The sequence below is a fragment of the Erithacus rubecula genome (genome assembly GCF_903797595.1).
Source record: "Erithacus rubecula genome assembly, chromosome: 4".
NCBI classification, from domain to species: domain Eukaryota; kingdom Metazoa; phylum Chordata; class Aves; order Passeriformes; family Muscicapidae; genus Erithacus; species Erithacus rubecula.
The window spans coordinates 2,489,108-2,511,271 of NC_136686.1; the positions used below are offsets into that span (position 1 = coordinate 2,489,108).

Below are 22,164 nucleotides of genomic sequence, written 5' to 3' on the forward strand. Positions count from 1 at the left end.
TTACCTTGCCATTCACAACCTGTTTTCATGGCAGCTGGTCCAATGGTTACATAAAACCTGTGATTCAAATGGAAGGTACCAGAACAGCCATGCCCGTACCATCCATTTGCATTCTCTATTCCCTATTTCTTAATATTTTCCCTCTTGAATCAGTAACTTGCAATTCTGAGTCCTCTAAAAATTTCACTAAAAGATAACTTCCAGACAAATTAAAATGAGCAAAGAGCCCAGATCAGCCTGTTCACAATACTGGACCTGATAGAAGAGGTAGTTTAAATAGATCAACAAAAGAGTAATTCTTAAAAATGTGAGGTCTTTGTCAAGATGGAGGAAGGCAAGATAGGGATCTGATTTTGGGGAGGAAGGCTACAGAAGCCCATGGGAGAGCACAGAGGAAATCCCAGCAGAGGTAGTGGGCTGGATTTGGTTGCTTACTGCATCCCCGTACCAGCAGGCGATGTCAGGCAGGGCAGGGAATGCCTGTCACTGATGGATGTCACTGCACCTGACACACACACACCTATGGCACACACTCTGCTGCACCCAAAGTTCAGGGGAACGAGCTGTGCATCTTTCACCCATTTCCCTCGTCCCAACTACCCCCTAACAGCACCCCTCAAGTTTTCCCTGAATTCCAAAGGAAACAGACAGAAGCAGGGGTGTGCTGCCCACCGTGGGCTGTGTCCCTGTTGGACGCACTGCCTCCTCACCACCGTCTCTGGAGCACTGGAGGAGGGGGGTGCGTTTCTCCCAAGCCCCCCGGGTTCTGTCCCCTGCTGTCTCCCCATCGCTGCAGCCGCTCGCCTCGCTCCCATACAAAAGCATGGGCTCGTCCCCTCTCATCCTGACGCCTTTCTCTCCGAGTTTATTGTCATCAGCCGTAGCAGGGGAGAGATGGAGGGAGGGGAGGATCCGCTCGCTCGGTGCCTTCTCTTATAACCTGTGCCTGACCAATCTACCTCCTGAGGGGCTGTGGGGAGCTCCTCCTGCCCTGGCGTCTCCTCACCCCTCCTCGAGCCCCCCTGGCACCCGCAGAGGGATGGCAGCAAGGGCGGGATGAGGGAGACGGAGGCACTGACAGCAACTGCCCTTTCTCCAGGATGCATTGAGAGGAATGAAAACCTCCCGAGCTCCTTCCTCTGGGTGTTTGTGAGCAGATCCTGCCTGCCTGGCGGGGTGACTCCTCTGCACTGTCTGTGCGCGTTCCTGTGCGTGTGCTGCTGCCATCGCAGATGTACCCCCAGCTGTCACTTCACCGCGCACAGTCGCTCCCTCTCCCGCCTCTCTCTTTCTTTCTCTCTCCCCCTGTTTATTATTTACGGAGGATTACAGCCCCTTTCCCACGCTGTCATCTCGCTGTGCGGCTCCGCTACCCTCCAGGCGAGGCAAGCGGCTGGCTAAGGAGGGCTCCTGCCAGCTAGGGTCCGCCGAGAGTCCAGCTGCGAACAGAGGCACTTTCTGCTGGATTTGCTTTGGGATTGTACCGGGCTGAGAGAGCTGGGAGAGCTGCCATTCTCACAGGAGGGTCCATCCCAGCCTGAGAGAGGTAAGTAAAGACAGATCCCTTTAGCGTTTCTTCCACATCCCCGGCTAAGCGAGGTGAGTGGAGGTGCCCTGCAGAAGCGGCTTCCCCGGGGAGGAGGGTGGCAGCCAGGGCAGCACCGTGTGCCAGGCAGCTCAGCGCTCAAGGCTCCCCTGTGCCAGACTGACAAATGGGCAGCGATTTCCCCATGCAAACCTGCTGCAGGGGCTGCTGCTTTCACTGGTTCCAGTCCAGTTTCAGAGCAGGCAGCCGGGAGCAAGTTCTCCCAGCTGAGAATGGCAGCGGCAGCTTTCCTTGAACCACAGGCGGCTCAGGTGCGGCTTTGAGGCTGAGAACTCGGGGCTGGGGTCACGCTGGACCGGGCAGCTCCTGGTGAGCCCTGCCTTCTGTCCCCTCCTCGGGGCTCTCAGAGGGGTCAGCATGAGAACTGCCACTTGTCTGGCTTGTGATGGCTTTGCTGGCTATCATCTTGGACTCAGCTGTCTCAGTAAGAAAAACCTAAAATGGAGAAGTACGGAGCAAAATTAAACAGGTCCAGCTTTAGGATCGGGGGGATGTATGTGTACAAGTGCGTGGATGTGTGTGTTTATGGACATGACTGCAGGGTATGAAGTGAAGGATGCCAAATCACAAGTAGAGCGAAAAATAAGTCCTGAGTTGCTTTCAGCATCTCTGCAGGGCGAGCCTGTGATTTCTGAACTTTTGGGTGGAAGGCACAGCACTGAGGGGGGGTGGGTGAAACACGGCACAGAGAAGCTTCACAGCTTTTTCAAGCCCTGACTGGGATGAAAGGGTGAGAATGAGGTTCCAAATGAGAAGAGGTGAAGCACACTATCGACAGGGGTGTATATATGTAAGCATTAGCCTGTCTGTGTGTGTGTGTCTGTGTGTATGCATACATATGCATGCACAGACACGTGCACACACACAGCCCACACAGGGCATTCTGCCTCCTCCTCCTCCCTCTGCCCAACCAGTTTATTACTGTCCCTGCATCTCCTGCTTATTGAGAGAGACATGTTAAACTGGAGCTCTCCCAGTTTGGGGAGAGAGGGTATTTTGAAGCTGTTGCTCCAACCAGGTCATGACCAAGCTGGGCTCCAGGCCCACCACGTGGACTGTCAGGTAACCTGAATGTGCCACATCCAGCACAGCCCTGATGGGAATGGCAGTGGGCAGGAAACAGCACTGCTGTGCTGCGGAGATCTGACCTGCCAGTCAAGCATGGAGACAGAAATTAAGATCTTATTTGGGGAAGAACTGAAGTAGCTGCTATTGCAGGAGAAAGAAACACTTGAAAGACAGGGGAACCCTGAAACACAGACAGCGACTTGTCCCAAAGCAGGGAACATTTCTAGCAGTGAGGAGAAGGGAGCCTTTCCAGAACTGCAGACCATTTTTCTTCTGAGCTTTGTCACTCAGGTCTATTAGGGGGCGGGGGTAGATCTTCCTCTAACTGCTGTGGGCAAACAACATTTGCAAAGGAATTATTCCACATGAGCGAAAGGCTTGCGGGAGTTGTCTCCCTGTCAGACATCAGTGCTGCCTCTGTTAGTGCATCCTGTCCACTTGGAGGAATTATGGCAAATCCTGAGCAAAGGGGCTGTTTGCAAAGAGAAAGGGGAAAGCCTTCTTATGCAATTTTTATACCAGATCATAGCTTTACCCTTTCCTCCAGCAAAGTGAATGTCACATGCTAGCTATCTCAGTTCAGATATCTTTAAAAGTTACTCCAGCTTCCTGTCCTTCCTCCGGCTTTTTTTTTAAGCCTGATGCAGAAAGGATTTTCTAGGCTCTTCTGCACCACAGAAGCCTGATGAAGGCAGAGCTGTGTCACAGTAGAGCTGGGAGGGTCAGCGGCAGCACAAGGATACCTGGACAGGAGCATTCAAGGAGCAACAGAGGCTGGAATAGGATGGAGAGAGGCTCAAGCCTGTGGGAAGGCATTTCTGGGTAGCTCTTCAGTGACTCTTGCCTGTTGCTGAGTCAAAAGACAGAGCAGGCAGTTTCCTTCACTTGCCATGTTTGGTTACAAGCAGCTGCTTACACTGTTTGACAACTGTCCCAGTCCTGGGTGGCTCAAACCATAACTCAGATGACCATACTGGGATGCTCCTGCCAGCTGGGTAATGCTTCAGCGTGCTACACCGTGACACAGGCTCAGCTCTCAGTGGAAAGAAGCAGGAGTGGGAGTTCTGGGATGTTCCTCCTGCTGCAGGGAAATACCTTGTCACACATACCTTATTCCTGCTGTGGCTTTACCAAAATGCTGGCTCACAAAAAAGCTTTCTGTGATTGAGGGTATGATAACAGCAAGAAGATGTGCATTTTTTTCTATAAACTAGTTCAATTCCAGACTCAAAAGATGGATGGACAAATTGCTTCATCCGTGAGGGGTTGAATTATGTGAAATACATTATTCATATTGCAAAAACAAGCAGTTGAAAGTTAGGAAATACTGGTACTGGTACTTGCCACCAGAACTGGGTTGCAGTTCTGACTGGTAGGGTCACATTCTGTAATTTCATGAGCTGCTTCATTCAGGGTGCTTGTCTACATGATGCTCAAGGAGTGAAGCTGGAGGCCTTTTTTGGTTTTTTTTTTTTGGGTTCTGCAAAATGTGTGCCTGTTTTATTTGTTTACTGCCTGCCAAGCAAGCCCTGCAGGCAATACATCACTATGCATTGTCTTGTGGTGTTTTGAAGATGTTAGCAGCTACAGTTGCCTTGTAGCTGATTTGTGCTCCTGATGAGGCAAGAGAGAGTGGTTGTTTTCCTGGTTTTTGAAAGGAAAAGAGACTCCCCCTTTTGACCACATGGGGAAGGAGCAGCAGGTGCAGGGCCAGAGCCTGAGACCTCTTGGCTCTCAGTGCTATTGAGTCATTGAGATTGTACCAGTTTGCTGGCTAAGCTGCCAGCATTTTGGAAAAACAGCTGTGAGTGCTCAACAGTTCAGCAAAATGGCCCCTAGGGTCTAGTGTTGGGCACCTGCAAAATTAAGAATGTACACATTGTGGTGTGCTGCCAAAACTGTGATTTAATGGTTGATTCTGACCATATAAAAACAGCCTTATTTATTACAACATCCTCATTGTTAGCTTGAGTATCATGTACCCTTTGCACTGAGTATAGGACAGTGAAAAAAAGAAATGGTACTTGGTCGGGTAAGCAAAGGCAGTGCTGTGCTGCATCCATGCAAGTGCCTGAATGAAGGTTGGGCAACTGTAAGCTCACATTTAAGTCACTGGCTTTGCAAGCCTATTTTATCATATGGCAAGTTTTTTTCTTCTTTTAATGAAAATTACCATTTCCTCATTATATTTTTATGAATGAGAAAATAAGAGTCTGTCCATTATCTCTGCTCTGCAATGCCCTACGCCCATCACAGGAAGGACTGAAACTTAAATTTACAGCAAAGCCACTCAAATCAGAACTTCTGGACTGACTGCAAGAAAAGGCTGTTACTTGGAAGACATGCCCTGCTACCATGCTGCTCCTCACTTCAAGGAGTCTGGGAAGATTCCTTCCCCACGAACCATGCTCTCACACAAGGGATAAAAAAGCAAGACCTCACCCTGAGTCTGGAGATGAGATATTAAAGGCAACTTGGCTTGGCACTCATCTCTTGGGCTGCCTCTCCCCTCCTGGTGAGCCTCCATAGTGTGAGTGCTGCCCAAAGCAGGGTGGGGTGCTGCTGTGACTCTGCTGTGAGGTGCCTGTGTGGGGACAGAGGGGCTGAAGGTGGGCCCTGCTCACCACACCACTTCTAGTGATTTTGATGGGATGTTAACTTTGCTATAGAGGTATCTCTTCTGTGGCTGCAAACTCCATAGAAAAACTGAAGTCACATCAAATTCACGGACCTTCCTCAGCCTCAGCAAGCTCTGCAGCATGAGGCTGTGATCTATGTGCTAACCCAGATGCATCCAAAGATCCTGGCTGGAGCTCTGGGCTGGGAGAGCTGTCACCACATCTTGTTGAGCTATGGGCAATGTTCCCAGCTTGTAAAAAGCACAAATGTGTCCCAGAGATCCACAGGCACCCCTGAGCTGAAGGCAGCAGCCCAGATCCCATGCACTTTGTGTGGACTCTGCAGGGTTGCCCCTCTTGGATGCTCTGGGAAGGTAATGGGGGGCGATGGGGAAGCAGAACAGCCCCAGGCTCTTAGAGGCATCAGCAACAACCTTGTGCTACAGTGGTGACCAATTGAGACAGATCTCTGCAACCCACTAAGGCAGAAAAAGGTCTCTTTCAGAGTCCAGTACAAATGCACTGTGTGGCAATGATGAGAGTCAGTCTTTCCTCAGGAGGTTTGCCAGGAGTGTGTGCATGCTGGATTGCTGATTCCCTTATGATAAGAGCTGAGAGGATTTTTACTGCCAGCATCTTGTGCTCTGCCCCACCACTGTGCAGGCATGGATGGTTCCTGTCCCTCTGGACATGCCCAGGGCACAGCCTCGTGAGACCTTAGTTAAGATCTTTCATTTTCCCAGTGTTTTCTACATCTTCTCTCTCCTCCTGCTCCAGCTGCCAAAGTGACAAGCAACTACCCTTGCAGCTCATTTTGGGAGCCTGGCACCCAGGCAAGCACAGCCACCAAAGGGAATGAGGAAAAGGTGGAGCAGCTTTGGTGGCAGAAGTTCATCATGCTGACTTCTCCATCAGAAGAAAGAATAACAGAAGTCAAGCATAAGGAAGGACAGTGAGCTCAAGGGCCCAGTGTATTTCAAAATGCAGGCAACAAAAAAAGCAAAACCAGTTTTTGGGCTAATGCAGAAATGAATGATGGGAAAAAAGCAAGTGTGGGGCATTTTGTGTGGAAGGGATCACTCAGGCTTGCAAAAGCTTGCCTCTTTTTTGGCATGAGAAACCACAAAGAGAAAGGCTTGTGGCTGAAGTGTCTTGACCCCCATAAGATGTAAACAGAGGTCTCTTGGTATTGATCTGGAAGCCCCTTGATTTGGCAGTCTGGTCATGCTGTTCAATAGACATCTGGCCTAGAGCTCCAGGGACACAGCTTATATTGATTAAAAACTAACATTTTCCTATCTTGATTCTAAATTGATGCACCTCCATCTACAACTCTGTGCATGTAAATGTATCTCTTATCTCAGACACGCTGGCATCTTCCCTCTTACAAATCTGCTGCATCCTTTGACTCTAAGAGACCCAGGGAAGGTACTGGGCCATGTAAAATTTTTGACCCCTCAGAGAATCCTTCACAAATGTGAGCCCATACACACCTTTCTTCTTGAACATCACTCAAATAAAAACAAGAAAGAGAATACTTTGGGATTCAAAGTACCATCCAGCCAAGAAGTGCAGAGAATACCTGTGAGCACAGTAGTGATGGGAATGAGGACCAGAGCACCAGGATTCTCCCAGCAAGCTGTCTTCTCTGCCTGTAACCTTTTCCTGGTTGTACAAAAAGCCACCCACACCCCCGGGGTAGGCTTGCCAGGAAGGGGGGAGCAGCATTTTAAATGCCAGTGAGCTGGAGGATGCTCGTGGGGTGTAGAGGAGAAACTGGGAACAAAAGGGTGCCTCTCTCAGACCTGCCATGGCAGGAATGGCTGCAGTTCTTCTGTCAAGGGACTGAGCAAAAGGATTAAGGGCCTGAGCTACCACTGACCATGGGATTAACCCCTGCAGGAAATTAAAGTTGTAGGGAAGGCTCTTCACAGCTGAGAGAATGAAAAAAACTGGGATCTGGATTAGAACTGGCAAGGCTGGTGACAAGCCACCACCCACAGCCAACTGTTCCCAGCTGGATCAGAAAATGTTATCTCAACCTCCATGTAGAACCCCCCTCCACATCTCACTTGGTTACCAATTTTTGCCAACAGTGTGAGAAGAACAAAAACATCACCCTGTGGCAAGAAAAAGAGGAGGAAACTGGGAAGTCAGCTCACGTGTCCCTCCTCTGAGCCCCTCTCCCACTCCATCACCCGCTTCCCTTCTCAGCTGCCTCCGTTCTGCAGGGAGGAAACACGCACGTGGTCTGTCGCGTTCCGGAATACTTGGAGAAGATGCTGGCACACACATGGCTGGATTTCTTCCTGTCAACTGCCCCCTCAGCTCTCCTCCTGCTGCTGCTCTGGGCCTCTTCCATATGCTGCACTCTCACTCTGCTGGGACTTTCCTGTCACTCCTGGTTGGATACCCCACTCCCTCCACCTGCTTCCACAGCTTCCCAAGGAATTCCACATCTCCACAGCAATCTGGGTCTTTCCCAGCAGTGCTACCCTCCCTGTCTCCCTTTCTGATGCTCTGCATTTCTCAGAGGATTTGCTGAGGCTTTATGCCCTTGGTATTTCCAGCTCCTCCAGAATTTCCCAGTCTCATTACTGTACATTGGTCAGGGTGGCTTGGGATGCAAATAATGTTTTCTGCTTAAGGTATGGAATGAAAAATCAAGAAAACCAGCTTCTCTCCTGTTTTTGCCACAAGCCTGTCAGGAAACTGTGAAAACCTGGCCAAAAATCCTTTATTCTGTGTAACTTTGCAAGACAGGAGAGCATTTACAAGCCCAAGTGCAAATGCTGCACTTGACAGCTTTGAAAATCCTGAGTGAGTGAGGAATCAATGTGGACTAATGATGAAATATCGAAAGCAAGGCCACTGAAATTTCAGCCAACCAATATCAGCAGCCAGTTTTACCTGCACCATAGTTTAACCCTTGATAAAATGGGGATAAAGTTGTTCTTTCTTGGAGGGTCCTAGGGAGCAAATATTTTTTACCATCAACACATTTGCATTTTGGAGGTACCTACATTGCCAATCCAAAAATCAGAAGCTTTTTGACCTTTTCATATCACAGATAAAAGGATGAAGTTTTTATTCACACCAGACCAGGAATGTGGCAGAGTCCCTTACAAGACCAAGTGGGTTTTACACTTTTTCTACTTGCATTACAGCTTTCTGTATGAGGTGTTTTCCTTAGCTGTGACTGATCACTGCAAGTCAGAGGGCACTATTTCTTCTGCAGCTGGGTTTCTCATAAGAATTTAAAATGTGCTTTCCATTGATTGTGACAGCACAACACTAATGAATCTTGAACACATGTGTTAATACATCAGCAAGTGCTGCTAATGAAGCCCCCAGCTCTTTAGCTTGGAAGCTCACTGGGGCAGTGACAGCACTGGATGCTTCTACAGCACTGCTGAGATTCTCTGCTACCTCTGAGTGCTTTTGCATTCCAAAGAGATGACAAATGAGGGGCTGCCACTGAGACAATGTGACCTCTTGGGATCGATAATTTGCACAACTAACAGGTCTGTTGGGGGACAAAGAACGGGGGAGGTCTCCATTCCTTCTAAAGCCACTTGTGCTGTGATAGTCAGGCCACACAGATTATCTGTCTCTGCTGCCACTTACCCCATCAAAGGCAGACAAAGGGACATGCAACAGAACAACATGCTTTAGTCACTAAATGTTGGGGTACAATGTCCCCCTCCATTATGGGGTGATAGCAATAAAACATGAATCCTAAAAGCAAAAAGAAAAGGGAAGGAAAGAAGATAATCTCCTTAAAGCGTCCTCCATGCCCTCCCTCATGCTGCTGCTTTTCTGATAAAGGCTAAAGCAATTCAACATTGGAAAGGGGAAAGGGACTTTGCCATCAAGGAGAGTGTGGGGGAGGGATGGAAGCCTGTGCATACTTTCTGATAATTTATTGCTGGCATCTGTTGCAGTCTCTGCTACCTACCCTTCTGTAATATAGGTCACCCACATGCCCTGCCAGTGCTCATAAGCCAGGCTGTTAACAGAGTCTGATCCCTCAGCCATGATCCAAGGGTTAGTGCAAGGGACTTGGAGAGATAATCAGAGGTTGCTGGGCTCTGCTTCTGACAGTGTCTCATCCTAGTGACACAGTCACCTGTGTCTCGAGCCTCAGTGCTGTTGTCTGGATAATGGAATAGATTTATCCACCTACCCAGAGTAGAAACACTACTGGCTTTTACCTCAGCCTTACTTCTGGAGGTCATTAAACACAAGATAACACCACTTGACACCCATGGTAAGAGCCATTCATAGAGCACATGGCAAGACTTGGATAGAAGGTGACACAGAATTGGGAAGAGTTTCTAAGCCAGCATGTGGACACAGTAAACTGAAACCCTCCCCGCTCTCCTAGCATGTTCCTTGGGTCCCTCCCCACAAAAGCTATGGCTCTGGAGTGATACTACAAACATTACTGGTGTCTGAGCACAGAGGAGCAGGCACAAGAAAGGAATAGTGCCTGCCATAGTCTTTAGGCCCTGGCAAGTGCTGCAGAGTCATTACAATCCCCTCTGCATCCCCTCCTTCTTTCGCTCCCCTGCCCCCAGCAGTAAGGTTCGCTGTTCAATCTAATTAGGGGAATCCTCATTAGAGAGTCCTCTAGAGTCTGACAGCAGGCCAAATGTCCAAGTGGCACTTCAGCTCGATGTATTTTTGGCCACTGGAGCCCATGGGCCAGAAACAGATGATTTCATTTTGTTGCTTTGAGCTGAAATGGAAAAAGCTGTCTTTTACTGTCCTATTTGAAACAGTAATAGGAAAAGGCCATCACCAGCCCCATAGGCAACCCTGTTTTCTCCAGAATGTGGAAAGACATTCAACTCCAGGCACATGGAAGAAACCTCTGGCCACTGTGCCCCATGGATCATCACAGGGCATTCAGCTGACATGTTGCTCTAGGGAGAAGGAGCCATCTAGAAAGTCCATGAGAAAGACTAATGCCTGGTTTGTGGAGCCCGTGGGGGACTTCAGAGCATTCAGAGCTCCAGCACTGCTGACCAGCCTCAGCCCTCAAATCCAGGGAGTTCTCCTAGGTCTGGCAGAGTGCTTGCTGCTGGAAAAATCCCTGGCTGTCAGGCTGAAAGCAGCCAGACACATGTGGTGCTGCTCTGGAGAGGCTGAAGGTGTGGGCAGGTGCTATTTGCCCCAAGATTACACGTTCCCAGGGCTGCACTGGCAGTGAGTGCAGTTGGCCTGCACTCTGCAGAGCAGAAGGCATCTCTCGGGCCACAAGAAAACTGCTAATTAAGTCAGAAGTCAAGACAAGTCAGAGGAAACTTTTAAAAAATAAACTCTTAAAAATCCTCTCTGCCTCCTTGCTCTCTCCTGACTATGGAATATTAATCACTAAGGGTATAATGTTCTTATGGGCAGATGCGTAGGAGAAACTGTTTTGTTTTTTTTTTTCTGGAACTTTGGAATTAAAATTTCTCCATGAACATATTCCTCCAAGGTATAAATCATTGACCCTCACCTTTCAGCAGCCAAGAACCTCTACACATTCCAAATCTACTGCTATGCCACCTGGGCATATGGTATGCTTGGAGAAGCAGGCAGTTTTGTGGGAGACATGGAGGTAAATAAATATGGGTTACAGAAGAGTCTCCAGCACATGTGCAAACCCAACTCTGAGCACACATTTGAAAATGTAAGCTAGGCTGGTGACTCTGTGCATTTGTACATGAAGGTAGCTGCTTTTAAGTCTTGGAAACACGTGTATGAGTGCACACAGGGTGGCTGCTATCTATGGAGTGGGGAGTGTGGCATATATGTGACATGCTTTAAAATAATCTTGGGTTTATCAAGGCCCCTCCATCTCAGTACATGTTGCAGTGCAGAAGACAGCATTAAAGCCTGAACAGGTGTTAATCACTATGCACTGTAATAAATTCTAAACATAGGGAAAAGGCTTATTTATACATGGCTGCTCCTCCCACCCTACACTCTCTGCTTGAGCCTTGGTGCTGCCTGAGGGAAAGAGGTGCCTGTGAAGTACCAGAAATGAGTGCAAGAGCTGGACTTCCCCTGCCAGAGCAGAAGGAGCTGGGGGTGGAAACCCTGACCCTGTCCCCATCCTCATGCTTGGGTGTGCCAGCCCTGCCCTCAGCCCCCATCACTGCCTGGGGATAGTGTGGATAAATTGTACAGAGCACGGTGGGAGAGACACCAGTCCATGGCCTGAGCAGGGGCCTGGGCTGAGGGCACATCACAGGGGGAAACAGCACCCAAGAAAGTGGGTTTTGGCTTTTTTTTTTTTTTTTTTTTTTTTTTTTTAATTGCTTAGCCCCCCTAATTGGAACCAAGCCAGCTGATACAGATGGGGTGTTACAAAACAGAGCCAAAAGGCAAGAGCACAAGGAACAGAGCTATCTATAACCCTGACAAAGTTAGATGGAGTGAAGGTGGGGAAGAGGGAAAGGCAGAGCATGGCAGGCGGCTGCCCCTGATGCTGAGAGCAAGGACGTGATCATTTGGCAACAGGATTTGGAGCTGATCGACTGGCGCTATCCAGCAGGCAGATAAGGCTCTGTGGCTGTCAGCTTAACTCTGCCGTTTATTCCAGTGCTGTAGGGAGTTAAATAGAGCACACGGAAAGCCTGCTGCTGGGGAGTGAAAGTCAAGGAGGGAGAGGGAAGGAAGAGGCTGTAATTGGGCAGTGTCCGGGGAGTCGGGTGGAAGTGGCTGCAGGCAGAACCCCTCCAGGTAAGTGCCTGCAGCTTTTCATCCTCCTTTTCCATATGAACAGGCAGGGACAGGAGACTTCAGGGGTGGCTTTTAGGATGGAGACGTTTCTATAGGGGAGGCTGAAAGTCTCCACGGTCAGGTCGAGCGCAAGCACCAAATGGGGACAGCTATTTGTTGCAGCTTCTCCTTCAGTGGGGACTGCAGGGAAAGGGCTCCAGCTCAGTTTGGGGAGTGGGGGGCTGCAGCGGATGAGGGCTGAATTGGTTTCTGTACCACAAGAGGTATTTGGTGCATTGGCATTTAGGCAAATTATCTAAATAGCCTTCCAAATGTGCTAGTCTAAGTACTGAACCCGCACATAATTTTCATCAAGATGCTAATTTTAATGTTTCCTGGCGGTTTACATTCCCATGTAAAATAAATCAGTCTGGGAGCCTGGGGGAGGGTAGGCACCTGGCACGTGTGCGGGGAGAGTGTCCTGGTGGCGGTGCAGCACCCAGCTAAAAGATCTGCTGTGGATGTTGTCAGAGCCCCTCAGAGGGAATGGAGAATGGCTTATTTCTGTACTCTGGTTGAAATGTGTCCATCTGACTGCTGCTGTGACTGTGGGTGGCACGTCAGAGAGTACGCAGGGGGACAGAAGGGTTTGTGGTGTTTTCATTTTTCCTGCCTCCTCGTATCCAAAAGGGAAGTGAGAGGCAAGTTGAAACCTGTTGTCAGTCACTTATTGTCAGGGGAGAGTTTATGGTCTTTGGGTTTCTAATTAGACTGAGGATTTTTCCTTCTACTAATTAAGATGCAATTCCTCTCTTTTCAACACTCCCACTCAGTCTCCCTCGCCTCAGGTCCTTCCTTCTCCTTCTCCTCCGAGGCTCACTCGCTCTTCAGCTCCTGCAGCTGCTGCAGTGGGAAATCCCCAAGCTGAAGCTGTGCTGCTCTAGCCACCACATCCATTTTACCTTAAAACAGACAGGAAGTGCTGGTAGGGAATACGGCATGGGTGGGGGGGAAGGAGGGGGAGAGGGGTGTGGTGGAGCTGCGGGGGGAGGAGGAGAGGGGAGAGAAGGAGCTCGGCAGCGGCCGGTGCCCAGATCAGAGCGAGCCTGAGCCGTGCGTCAGGCAGAGGATGCACAGGTGGCACCAGCCTGCGTGGAGGCGACAGGAATGAGCCAGAGTCTGCTGCCCTGGCAGGGTCACCTTAGCAATTCATCAGCTTAACCTTGAGCATGAGGCTAATGTAGCTACCATAGCAGGCTATTCAAGCACAAACTTCTCTCTGGCACTTAGGTGAATCAGGTTTTACTTCTGCACCGTGAGGTCCAAAATGAATTAATGTTGTGCCTTCAACACTGAAATATCCTCCATTTCTCCTCCAAAACAGAACTGATGCCTCTAAGGCAAAACAGTAATTGGGAAAGGCAAAGGACAGCACTGAGCTCAGCCCTGTGTGATGCACCCAGGTTAGTGAATCTCATTTGCTCTGCTCTGCTTTCCCTCTCCAGGACCTGGCAGGCAAGCTACAAGGTCACTCCTTCTCCCTTTGGGGCCGTGTGCCAGGCTGGCAGTTGGATGTGAGGACACGCTGGAGAAGACCACGATGCTGCCTACAAGTGCTGGCCACCGGTGGAGGAGCAGGTTCCTCATGAGGTGGCAAGAGGCTTGTCGTAAGTAATGCCTACTCAGGTACCAACTACAATATTCCTGTTTGTCAAGGGAGTGGGAAGAAAATAGGTCACATCAGGGTTAAGAACAGGGGAGAGGGACAGCTAAGAATGGAGATGTTTGAACTAATTCCTGATTCCTTTAGAGGCCAGGCTAGCTGGGAGGGAGAGTGATATTCTAAAGCTGAAGATGGGCTTAAAGTGGGACAGCGAGTGATGATTGCTTCTGAATTCCAGTGGGCCTGGCAGGTGAGAAACAGCATGACAGACACCATCGCACAAAGATCCACCCCGAACATTTCTCAAATCAGAATCCAGTGAGCTGCAGACTCCTCTCTGTGCTTGGGATTTATACACAGGCTGCTGAGCAAGGCTCCCAGCTCTTCACAGCAAAAGTCATAACAGATTTTTAAAGAAGATGCAGGATGTGAAGGCAGAATTCTCCTACTGGGCACTGCCACATGTAGTGAAAATCAAGGAGTAAATAAAGAAGCTCTCTTTCAAATTAAAGAAGCTCTCTTTCAAATTAAATTGTCAATGTTCAGCCTGTGCATATTCCCAGTGGGCTGGGGCAGTTGCTGCAGTACCCCTGAGTGCAGAGCAGGCACTGCTAGGGTCATGTGGGGCTTCTGGGAATTTATCTGCATCTCAGAGAAGCATCTGGGGACCACAGCAGAGTGAAGGGGACATTTGGAGAGTGTTCCTCACTACTGCATGCTCAGGCACCAAGTAGGTCTGTGCTTTCCCTTGTTCCAGTCATCCTGGTCATATTTTGAGCTGCAGCTGTAAGAAGCCGAGGGAATTTTTTACTTCTCCAGAAAACAAACATTGTAATCCATCCTCACAGACTAGACGGTGTAAATTATTTATAATGAGTGCTACTGAGTCTTGGCTTAATCTGATATACCTGGATCAGCTTTCTGCCACCTACTAGAGCCACCAGACACCCCAGAAAGTAACTTGATCTTCCCCAAACACAAAAACACTTGTTATCCATCATTCTGTAGGGCTGGAAGACAGTTTCAGGTTCTGTCTATTGCTTCCCTGCCTCTCTTTCCTGTAGAGCTGCATCTCAACCAACGCAATGAATTCCCTGGCCTCAGCTCACATCCTCATGGATGCACTTCTTGCAGGGAAATGAAAACAAAATCTCTTTTCTGTATGATTTCAGTAAAATATTTCCAAAAGCATACAGCAATATATGGGTAACAACAAGACATTTTTGGCATATCCTACATGGTTGCAGAAGCTTGGCATAAATCCATTTCCTGAACATAACCACAGCCAGCTGCCTGAGACTTTGTTCCTGCCAGCCACTGCCAGCACACACACTGGTGGAACCCCACAGCCACCCAGCCAGGCATTCTGAGAGATAAGCCCTGAGCAGAATGCCACCTGGATAGCATTACACATGGGCTGCTCTTGCCTTTCTTGGTGCACAAAGCAGCTGTTATCTCATCATCACAGCTGCCAATCTATTATTAATACTGGGCTTTTGTTAAGCATCCAGGAAAGATGAGGGTCACTTGAATGACTCATGGCTCTTTCCCTTCCCCAGTCTAGCTCCTATTCTTTTAATTCTCTCCCTACAACAAAAGTGTGATTTATTCTGAACAGAATTAAACATCAGCCAGCTAGTCAGTAGTAGTCCACAGGCTATGATCTGCTTTCATGGCAATGTCTGCTGTGGGCCCCAGCCTCTGCATGACAAGAAAGCACAGAGGTGCTCTGAGTAAAGATCTGTCTTTCATTTCACCATAAGGATCCATAATTCTCCTTAAAAGAGCATATTTATTGGCATGGTCTGGGCTCATGTACACCTGATATCTCAACTGTAGGATAATAAAAAATATTGAAGAATTGCAAAAGACAGATGAAATAAGTGAGAACTGATGTGTTATCTCTGAACATTTATCCCTTGGTCCTTAATAAAGTCATAGCTTAGGAAAATCTGCCAATTCTCACAAGGATCACTGGGAACACAAAACCTGCCCCGTGCAGGATGACAGGGTTGGAGTAAGAAGGCACAATGCTGACTGAAACAAAGTTGTTATTAAAAATGGGCTGTGGGTCAGCTTAAACCCTAGAGAGTGGCACAAGGGAAGAAAGGAAGAACACAGCTATTCCTTTAGGATTAAGAAGTAAAATTCCTGTTTGTTGGTTCCTTGAAGAAAAGCAGGACAGAGTAACCTGACTGCCAGTTCAGGAAGGCAAGACAATAAATGCATCCCCTCTAGCTACCATTCACCCCTAAAAAGACTGTACCAACCCAAGTGACTGCCTTCTCTGAAGAAAAGTGAGAAAAGGAGAGGACAGGCATGATGTACAGACAAACCTGCTTCAGTTTTAGTTCAAATGCTCAAACTTGTCACCTTAAAAACTGCGAGGGAGCTGAATTTGCTTCCCACATTGAAGAATAGTGGAAGTCATTGTGAGATCTCAATTCCACAAAAGGAACTAAGATGAAGGATGCAAATGTTTTACATAGTCTGCTTAAACATAACTCCCACTCCTCTAATGAGAAGAAGCACAAAGCTTGCTTTCTTGTTGATAATGCTTCTTTGTCACAAAAATGAGAGTTTGAAAAGCCACTGGCTCCCAGGGAGGGTTGGTAACTAGTGCCCTGGTGCCACTGGCAGGATCTGGACCCATGTCTGCAATCCAGAGCAGCTCTAAAAAATGCTGATTTGTGGTTTGTCCATCCTTAACTTTGAGACAGCTTTGGTAGAAAGGGTCTGTGTGTGATAACCCTTTTCCTGACACTGCTTTTTGCAGTTACCAATGTACATTTCTTTTTCTCGTGCCATTGTTGTGGGCAATTTTGGTCACATGAGGTTTAAACTGTTCTTTACATGTCTGTTGTCTGCTCAGTTGATAACCATGATTCAGGGTTTGCCCCATGATTTGCATAGGACTGTAGTCCAGGATGTGTTCAAAGTTCTCAATAAGAACAATTGCTGGATCTGTACCCAGTTACCACCTCTAGATGGGGGTGGTCACTGGCCATTCACAAGACACTTTTGGGGCTCTTGCTATGGGATTCACAGAGCAATGAGAAGTAGCAGGTGTTCAGTGATTTAGGGACTCCTTGTTACTTTTTAGCAGTTGTCTTGGTCATCCCTTTGTAATGTAACATAATTCATTAAAAGGTGGATACAAGGCCCATATGACACACTGTGAACATGGTAAGGAAACAACACCCTGATTTAGAGTCTTAGATCTGAGTCTTATCTATCACAAATATTAGGATTCAAACTGCAGAAGCACATCTGAAATGTAGATTGTTTTATTTTCATTTTTCTTATAAGCTTTTTAGTAACGTATCTGTTTCTGAAAAATTGGAACTTCTTAAATATACCTGGTCCCTCTCCTCTCTACCCTGACTGTTTAGAAAGAGCTGTTCTTTGTCAGAGGTGACACCTCCCACCACTCTCTGCTCCATTGTCCTCTGACAGGTACCAGTGCTTCAGCATCTGTTGGCAAAGTCCACTGGGATGCACTGTTCCTACTTCATTGTGAAACTGGAAAGATATTTACTTGCTTGTTCATAAAAAAAAACAGGCTAAGACCAAAGTCATGCTGTCAGAACGCAGGCCAGCAGTAAAGGAATGTAGGTGTGAGGAAACCCACTACACTGCAGGTCATTGCAGTGAAGAGCCCAGCTGTGAGGGCTGTGTTGTAGTTGTGGTGGCTGAGGATGGGAAAGCACTGATCTAATCCATGCCCTTTTTCTTCCCTGCTTTTCACCTTCCAGTGCTTGGCTGCTGGCTCTCACTATGTGCTGCTGAGTCCTTCTTTACTTGTCCCTCCTCCTGCAAGTGTAACAGTGGCAACCTGGAAGTGGACTGTAGTGGCCTGGGCCTCTCCTCCATTCCCTCAGACATCCCCACAAACACCAGGACCTTCCTCTTTCTCAACAACAAACTCAGCATCCTGCCCGGAGCAGTGTTTTCCAACCTCTCTGCTCTACAGAGGCTGGATCTATCCAACAACTTCTTGGACCAGCTCCCTCAGAACATCTTCAGTGACCTGGGGAACCTCACAGAGCTCCAGCTGAGGAACAACAGCATCCGGGCCCTGGACAAGGACCTGCTACAACACACGGCCCTGCTGCGCCAGCTGGACCTGTCCATCAACGGCCTGGCCCAGATCCCCTCGGGAATCTTTGACGACCTGCCCGCTCTCCGCTCCCTCTCCCTCAGGTCCAACCGCCTGCAGAGCCTGGACAGGGTGACCTTCGAGCCTCTGACCAGCCTGCAGCAGCTCCAGGTTGGGGACAACCCCTGGGAATGCGACTGCAACCTCCGGGACTTCAAGCACTGGATGGAGTGGTTCTCCTACCGAGGTAGGTGCTGGCGCTGCGGGAGGGAGAGAGGGAGTGCTGCTCTTCCAGGAAAGGCAAGCAAAGGCAGGCAGGGGAGAAACAGAAGCAGATACAACTGGCAGGTCAGGCTGACCTGAAGGATAGGTCTCAGACAAAGAGCATGAGCAGACCTAGATCTCCTATTTAATTATTTGGTTTCTAATCGGAACTATTACCTCTTTTTTTTAATCTTGAGAGAAGAAAGAGCTTTCTTCAAGTAACATTAACATTTTAGGATATGAATTCACCTCACTCTTTCTGCCTAAAGAGAAGAAATGCTTTTCACACTTGGAAATAACCATCCCATTCTCTTTCTTAAGCTGAGAGAATTAGAAGTCAGGTTTGGCTGTAATGCACCAGGTTTTGTGCCAAAAAAAGAACCTTAGGAAACAGTGACACTTAGGAAAAACACTGCAACTCATATTGGAGAACCCAGCCTACAGCTTAAATTAACAATTCAGGCCCCAAGTCAGACTGGCTATAAAATCATAATTTCAAACCTAGCAGTTTTTAACAAGTTTGTATTTCCAGATTTCCCTTGAAACACAGAAGACTAGAAAGGTACATGTCACTTATCAGGAATGCTGATGGGATGACATGCTTTCAGGAGCTGCAACTCAAGGAAAGATGGCACATTTTACAGGAGTGAGGACTGAAGGCCTGACCTTCTGTTTCTGGAAGCAGTGAGTAGGTTCATGCAGCTAGCAACAGTCAGCTGTCACATCCCTGCTGATCACACCATGCTGCAGGGAGATTATCTCTGCCTATGGCTACACTGCAGTCTGAAATAGGCATTTGTGTGAGCAGAATCAAACAAGCATACGAGTGCCAGCTTCCACTATTTTTTTTTATAATTTGTTTTTTTTCTTGACTACCGTATCACAAAATCAGTGGAAAGGATGCAGACATAACTTGGCTTTTTTTCCTCTCCTTCCAAGGAGATTGCTCAAACTCACTCAAGCATTTGTTTCAACATCTGTCACTATTTTCACAGAGATGGATTAGTTGTCAGAAGATGGGATATGTATCTGTTGTTTTTTGAGAAGATACAGCCTGGTCCTATCTTTTAGCTTTAATTTCTCCTTTTCTAAAGTGCTTCTATTGAGACTTACATAACTCACTAAACAGTATGAGGCTGACTTAAATGGTTTCAGAGGGCTTTCTTGTCTTGGCCTATGCAGATATCATGCACCAGGAGCTCTAGTGTCAAACCCAACCTAAGCAGAGGCATACTGGCCAGCTGACATGGTTGAAGCTTCTGCAGGGAAAATACTTTAGCAGGTGTGAATAGATGTCCATGAACTCACCCCAGCCGAGGATCTAGCCCTGCTGTCTCTATATGGGGATGGAGCTGTGACTGACTCCTGTTATCTCTGTTGGACAGGTGGGAAAATCGACCAGCTGGCCTGCACCTTGCCCAAGGAGCTGAAAGGAAAGGACATGAGAATGGTGCCCATGGAGATGTTCAACTATTGCTCCCAGCTGGATGATGAGAACAGCTCTACAGTGCTGGAAAATACTGGCCCTCCTTGCACCAAAGGAAGCCCTGCTCCTTCCAAATCTAAATCAGGCCCAGAAACAGAAGTGGAGCCCAGCGTGGGATGCCCTCAGAAGCAGCGGTACAGGCCCGTGAGCGTGCGCCGGGCGATTGGCACTGTGATCATTGCAGGTGTGGTTTGTGGCATCGTTTGCATCATGATGGTGGTGGCAGCTGCCTATGGCTGCATCTACGCCTCCCTCATGGCCAAGTACCACCGGGAGCTGAAGAAGAGGCAGCCGCTCATGGGTGACACAGAAGGAGAACACGAAGAACAAAAACAAATCTCTTCTGTGGCGTGAAACTGTTCTAGGAAGGAAGGGACAGCGATGAAAAAAGGTACCTGAGAGCAGTCAAGCATGGGGTCCTCCCAAAATACATCTTCCCAGACAGACTGTGCTATTGCTCCACTCACCCAAGTAGTACAACATGCTTCTGGGAGTCAGGGCACCTGGCTCAATTTCTTTTCCTCTGCCCCAGGTCCATTCTGTGCCCTTTCATCCTTGGGCCCTCCCAGACAAATAAAGTAGAGTCAGACCTCGAGTGCTTGCTGTACCTCATGCCCTTGCACAGAGCTTCCCTCACATGCCTGCTGCAAAGGCAGCTGGCACCTTCTGGGAACCTGTGTCATCCTCTCAGCTTTGGTCCTGAGTCATCCTGCATCCTGTCAAGAGTCCTCTGCAAACAGAGAGCAGCTCTATGAAACCTTATGTGGGGAGCAGGATGCCAGAAGTGTCCACGCCTCACCCTTAGGTCACTGCTGTCGTGTGACACTAAGTTGCTGCCTACCCTACAAATCAGTGCTGCCAAGATTACATCAGAAGGGAGGCAAGGTCCCTATGCAGGGCAACAGATAGTGGGAGATTCCCTTTTCACTTTCGGAGATGGAAAGATACCTGTACCACCCTGACACACTGCCAGGGAGCACAGTGTCCCTCTTTTTGCTCCTGGCCAAGCCCAAATCTTTGAGCTGAGCACACATGTCATCTGCTGCAAGTGCACAGGCACAGAGTCATCCTCCTGTACATACACACACACACACTGACTCATTTTGATTCCAACACACAGAGACAGTCCCATTTCTAGGCATCCAGGCACCCACCTCCACATGCAGAGCTACCACTCATGCCCATGCTGATCTGCCCTCTGCATGCAGCCATGGATACATCCAGCCACTTTACCTTACCCTGATCATAGTAGTGCACATCACCTTCACATGCACACGCCACTAAGGAGTAACAAAAACATCTCAGCCATAGTGCACAGTCAGTGGTAACTGGCAGGAGAGGATGGAGAGAGGCAAAGTTATTGAGATTACAGCACCAGTCTGCGGAAATAAGTACACAGAATGAAAAAAAAGGTGTGTTCTTATCCATTTTACATCTTCTCTAATAAATGAAGAGGGTAAGGATATGAAGCCTCCATTTAGGAATGTTTGATTGGCAGATCAGAAGTGGGTCATCAGGAAAGACTAGAGGAGGAGGTGGCTTACCAGAGTGTAAGCTGTGCTGAGTAGTGTGAGCCTAGGGGAAGGTGTCAAGGGAAGAAGTCACACAACCCAGGAGCTGCCATGGCTGGCACAGGGGCCAGCACAGTGTGTGGAACAGGGTGATGCCGTCAGGGTGACCAAAAAGAGTGAATAGAGTTCTGGAAGGTTTTGAGGTGAAGGCTGGAAACCTGGAGCATAGCGTGGCAGATGTAGGAGAGCCCAGAAAGGGTCTGGAAGGCAGCAGAGCCCACATACACACCCTTCACCATCACTGGGGTACCCAGTGACACCCACAGCTGCTCACATACACAGCCATGCACACTGCCACTGTCACATAGGGTGACTTCCCCCAACCGGATTTTAAAGCCCTCAGACTGCAGTGCCTCCTATTAGTCTTAGCTCATTCTGACCTGACAGAGAAAAAAAAAAAAAAAAAAAAAAAAAAGTGAGAGGGGAAAAATATGAAAGGAACTCATCATAAGGACTCATTTTGTATCACTGGAAGTGGGATAAAATGCTGTCTCCAGGGGAGAGCACACATTGCCATGGTAACCTGCTCTAACCCGTCACAGTGGGTATTCCTGGGCGAGGAAGATGACACCGGAGGTCGTGCATCCACAGTGCCTGTGGATGGTGTGATCCCTGCCATCAGGAAACAAGCTGGCAGCCAGCCCAGCTTTGCAGGGTATTTCACAAGGAACCTGTGTTCAGAGCCCTGCATGCTCTGCAGGTGGCCCCTGCCAGGGCACATCACCCCTTCCACCTGCTCCATCTGAATCCCAGTGCTGTCGGACATCTCACAGCCCTCCTGCTCGCTGTGACTGGATCCCTGTGCAAGCAATTCATGTTGGCTCCTCACTCCTTCTGCTCCCAGACAGGTTGTTGTACTGACCCCTGGGCTCACGACATCATTAAACAAAGCCTGGAGCGGCAGAACGCCTCCTGGTCTACCCAGGATCACCAGAGCCAGGGAGGCAGGACTCTGGACTGTTTTAGCATGACTTCCCTTCAACACAGGGATGCGTGGGGCAGAGAAGGATGTTCTTCAGGGAAGCAGAAGATCAGGCTGCCACAAAGGCAAAACTGGGAGAGGCAGTCAGCCCAC

The 22,164-nt window shown here is 48.6% G+C and overlaps 2 protein-coding genes across 6 annotated transcripts in view; one reads left to right on the forward strand and one right to left on the reverse strand.

Moving 5' to 3' along the window:
- CACNA2D4 (calcium voltage-gated channel auxiliary subunit alpha2delta 4) overlaps positions 1 to 22,164 on the reverse strand; it is a 116,770-nt gene that overhangs the window by 25,750 nt on the left and 68,856 nt on the right. The window lies entirely within an intron of this gene.
- On the forward strand, positions 991 to 21,508 carry LRTM2 (leucine rich repeats and transmembrane domains 2). Of its 5 annotated transcripts, none has more exons than XM_079303767.1 (5): positions 11,872 to 12,027; positions 12,840 to 12,991; positions 13,512 to 13,673; positions 17,425 to 18,015; positions 19,418 to 21,508. In XM_079303767.1, the coding sequence occupies exons 3-5, from the start codon at positions 13,607 to 13,609 to the stop codon at positions 19,870 to 19,872; spliced, it is 1,113 nt and encodes a 370-aa protein (XP_079159893.1). In that variant the 5' UTR covers positions 11,872 to 12,027; positions 12,840 to 12,991; positions 13,512 to 13,606; the 3' UTR covers positions 19,873 to 21,508. The 5 variants fall into 5 exon arrangements, with proteins under 5 accessions (XP_079159896.1, XP_079159893.1, XP_079159895.1 ...); XM_079303768.1 differs by having other exon boundaries at positions 11,883 to 12,027; positions 12,855 to 12,991; XM_079303770.1 differs by lacking the exons at positions 11,872 to 12,027; positions 12,840 to 12,991 and adding an exon at positions 991 to 1,546.

Excerpts from the sequence above, each read along its gene's own strand:
- LRTM2 (XM_079303770.1), top strand. The coding sequence starts at position 13,607 with ATGCTGCCTACAAGTGCTGGCCACCGGTGGAGGAGCAGGTTCCTCATG. Across the intron at positions 13,674-17,424 it reads GAGGTGGCAAGAGGCTTGTC|TGCTTGGCTGCTGGCTCTCA; the intron begins GTAAGTAATGCC and ends TTCACCTTCCAG. Across the intron at positions 18,016-19,417 it reads GGAGTGGTTCTCCTACCGAG|GTGGGAAAATCGACCAGCTG; the intron begins GTAGGTGCTGGC and ends TCTGTTGGACAG.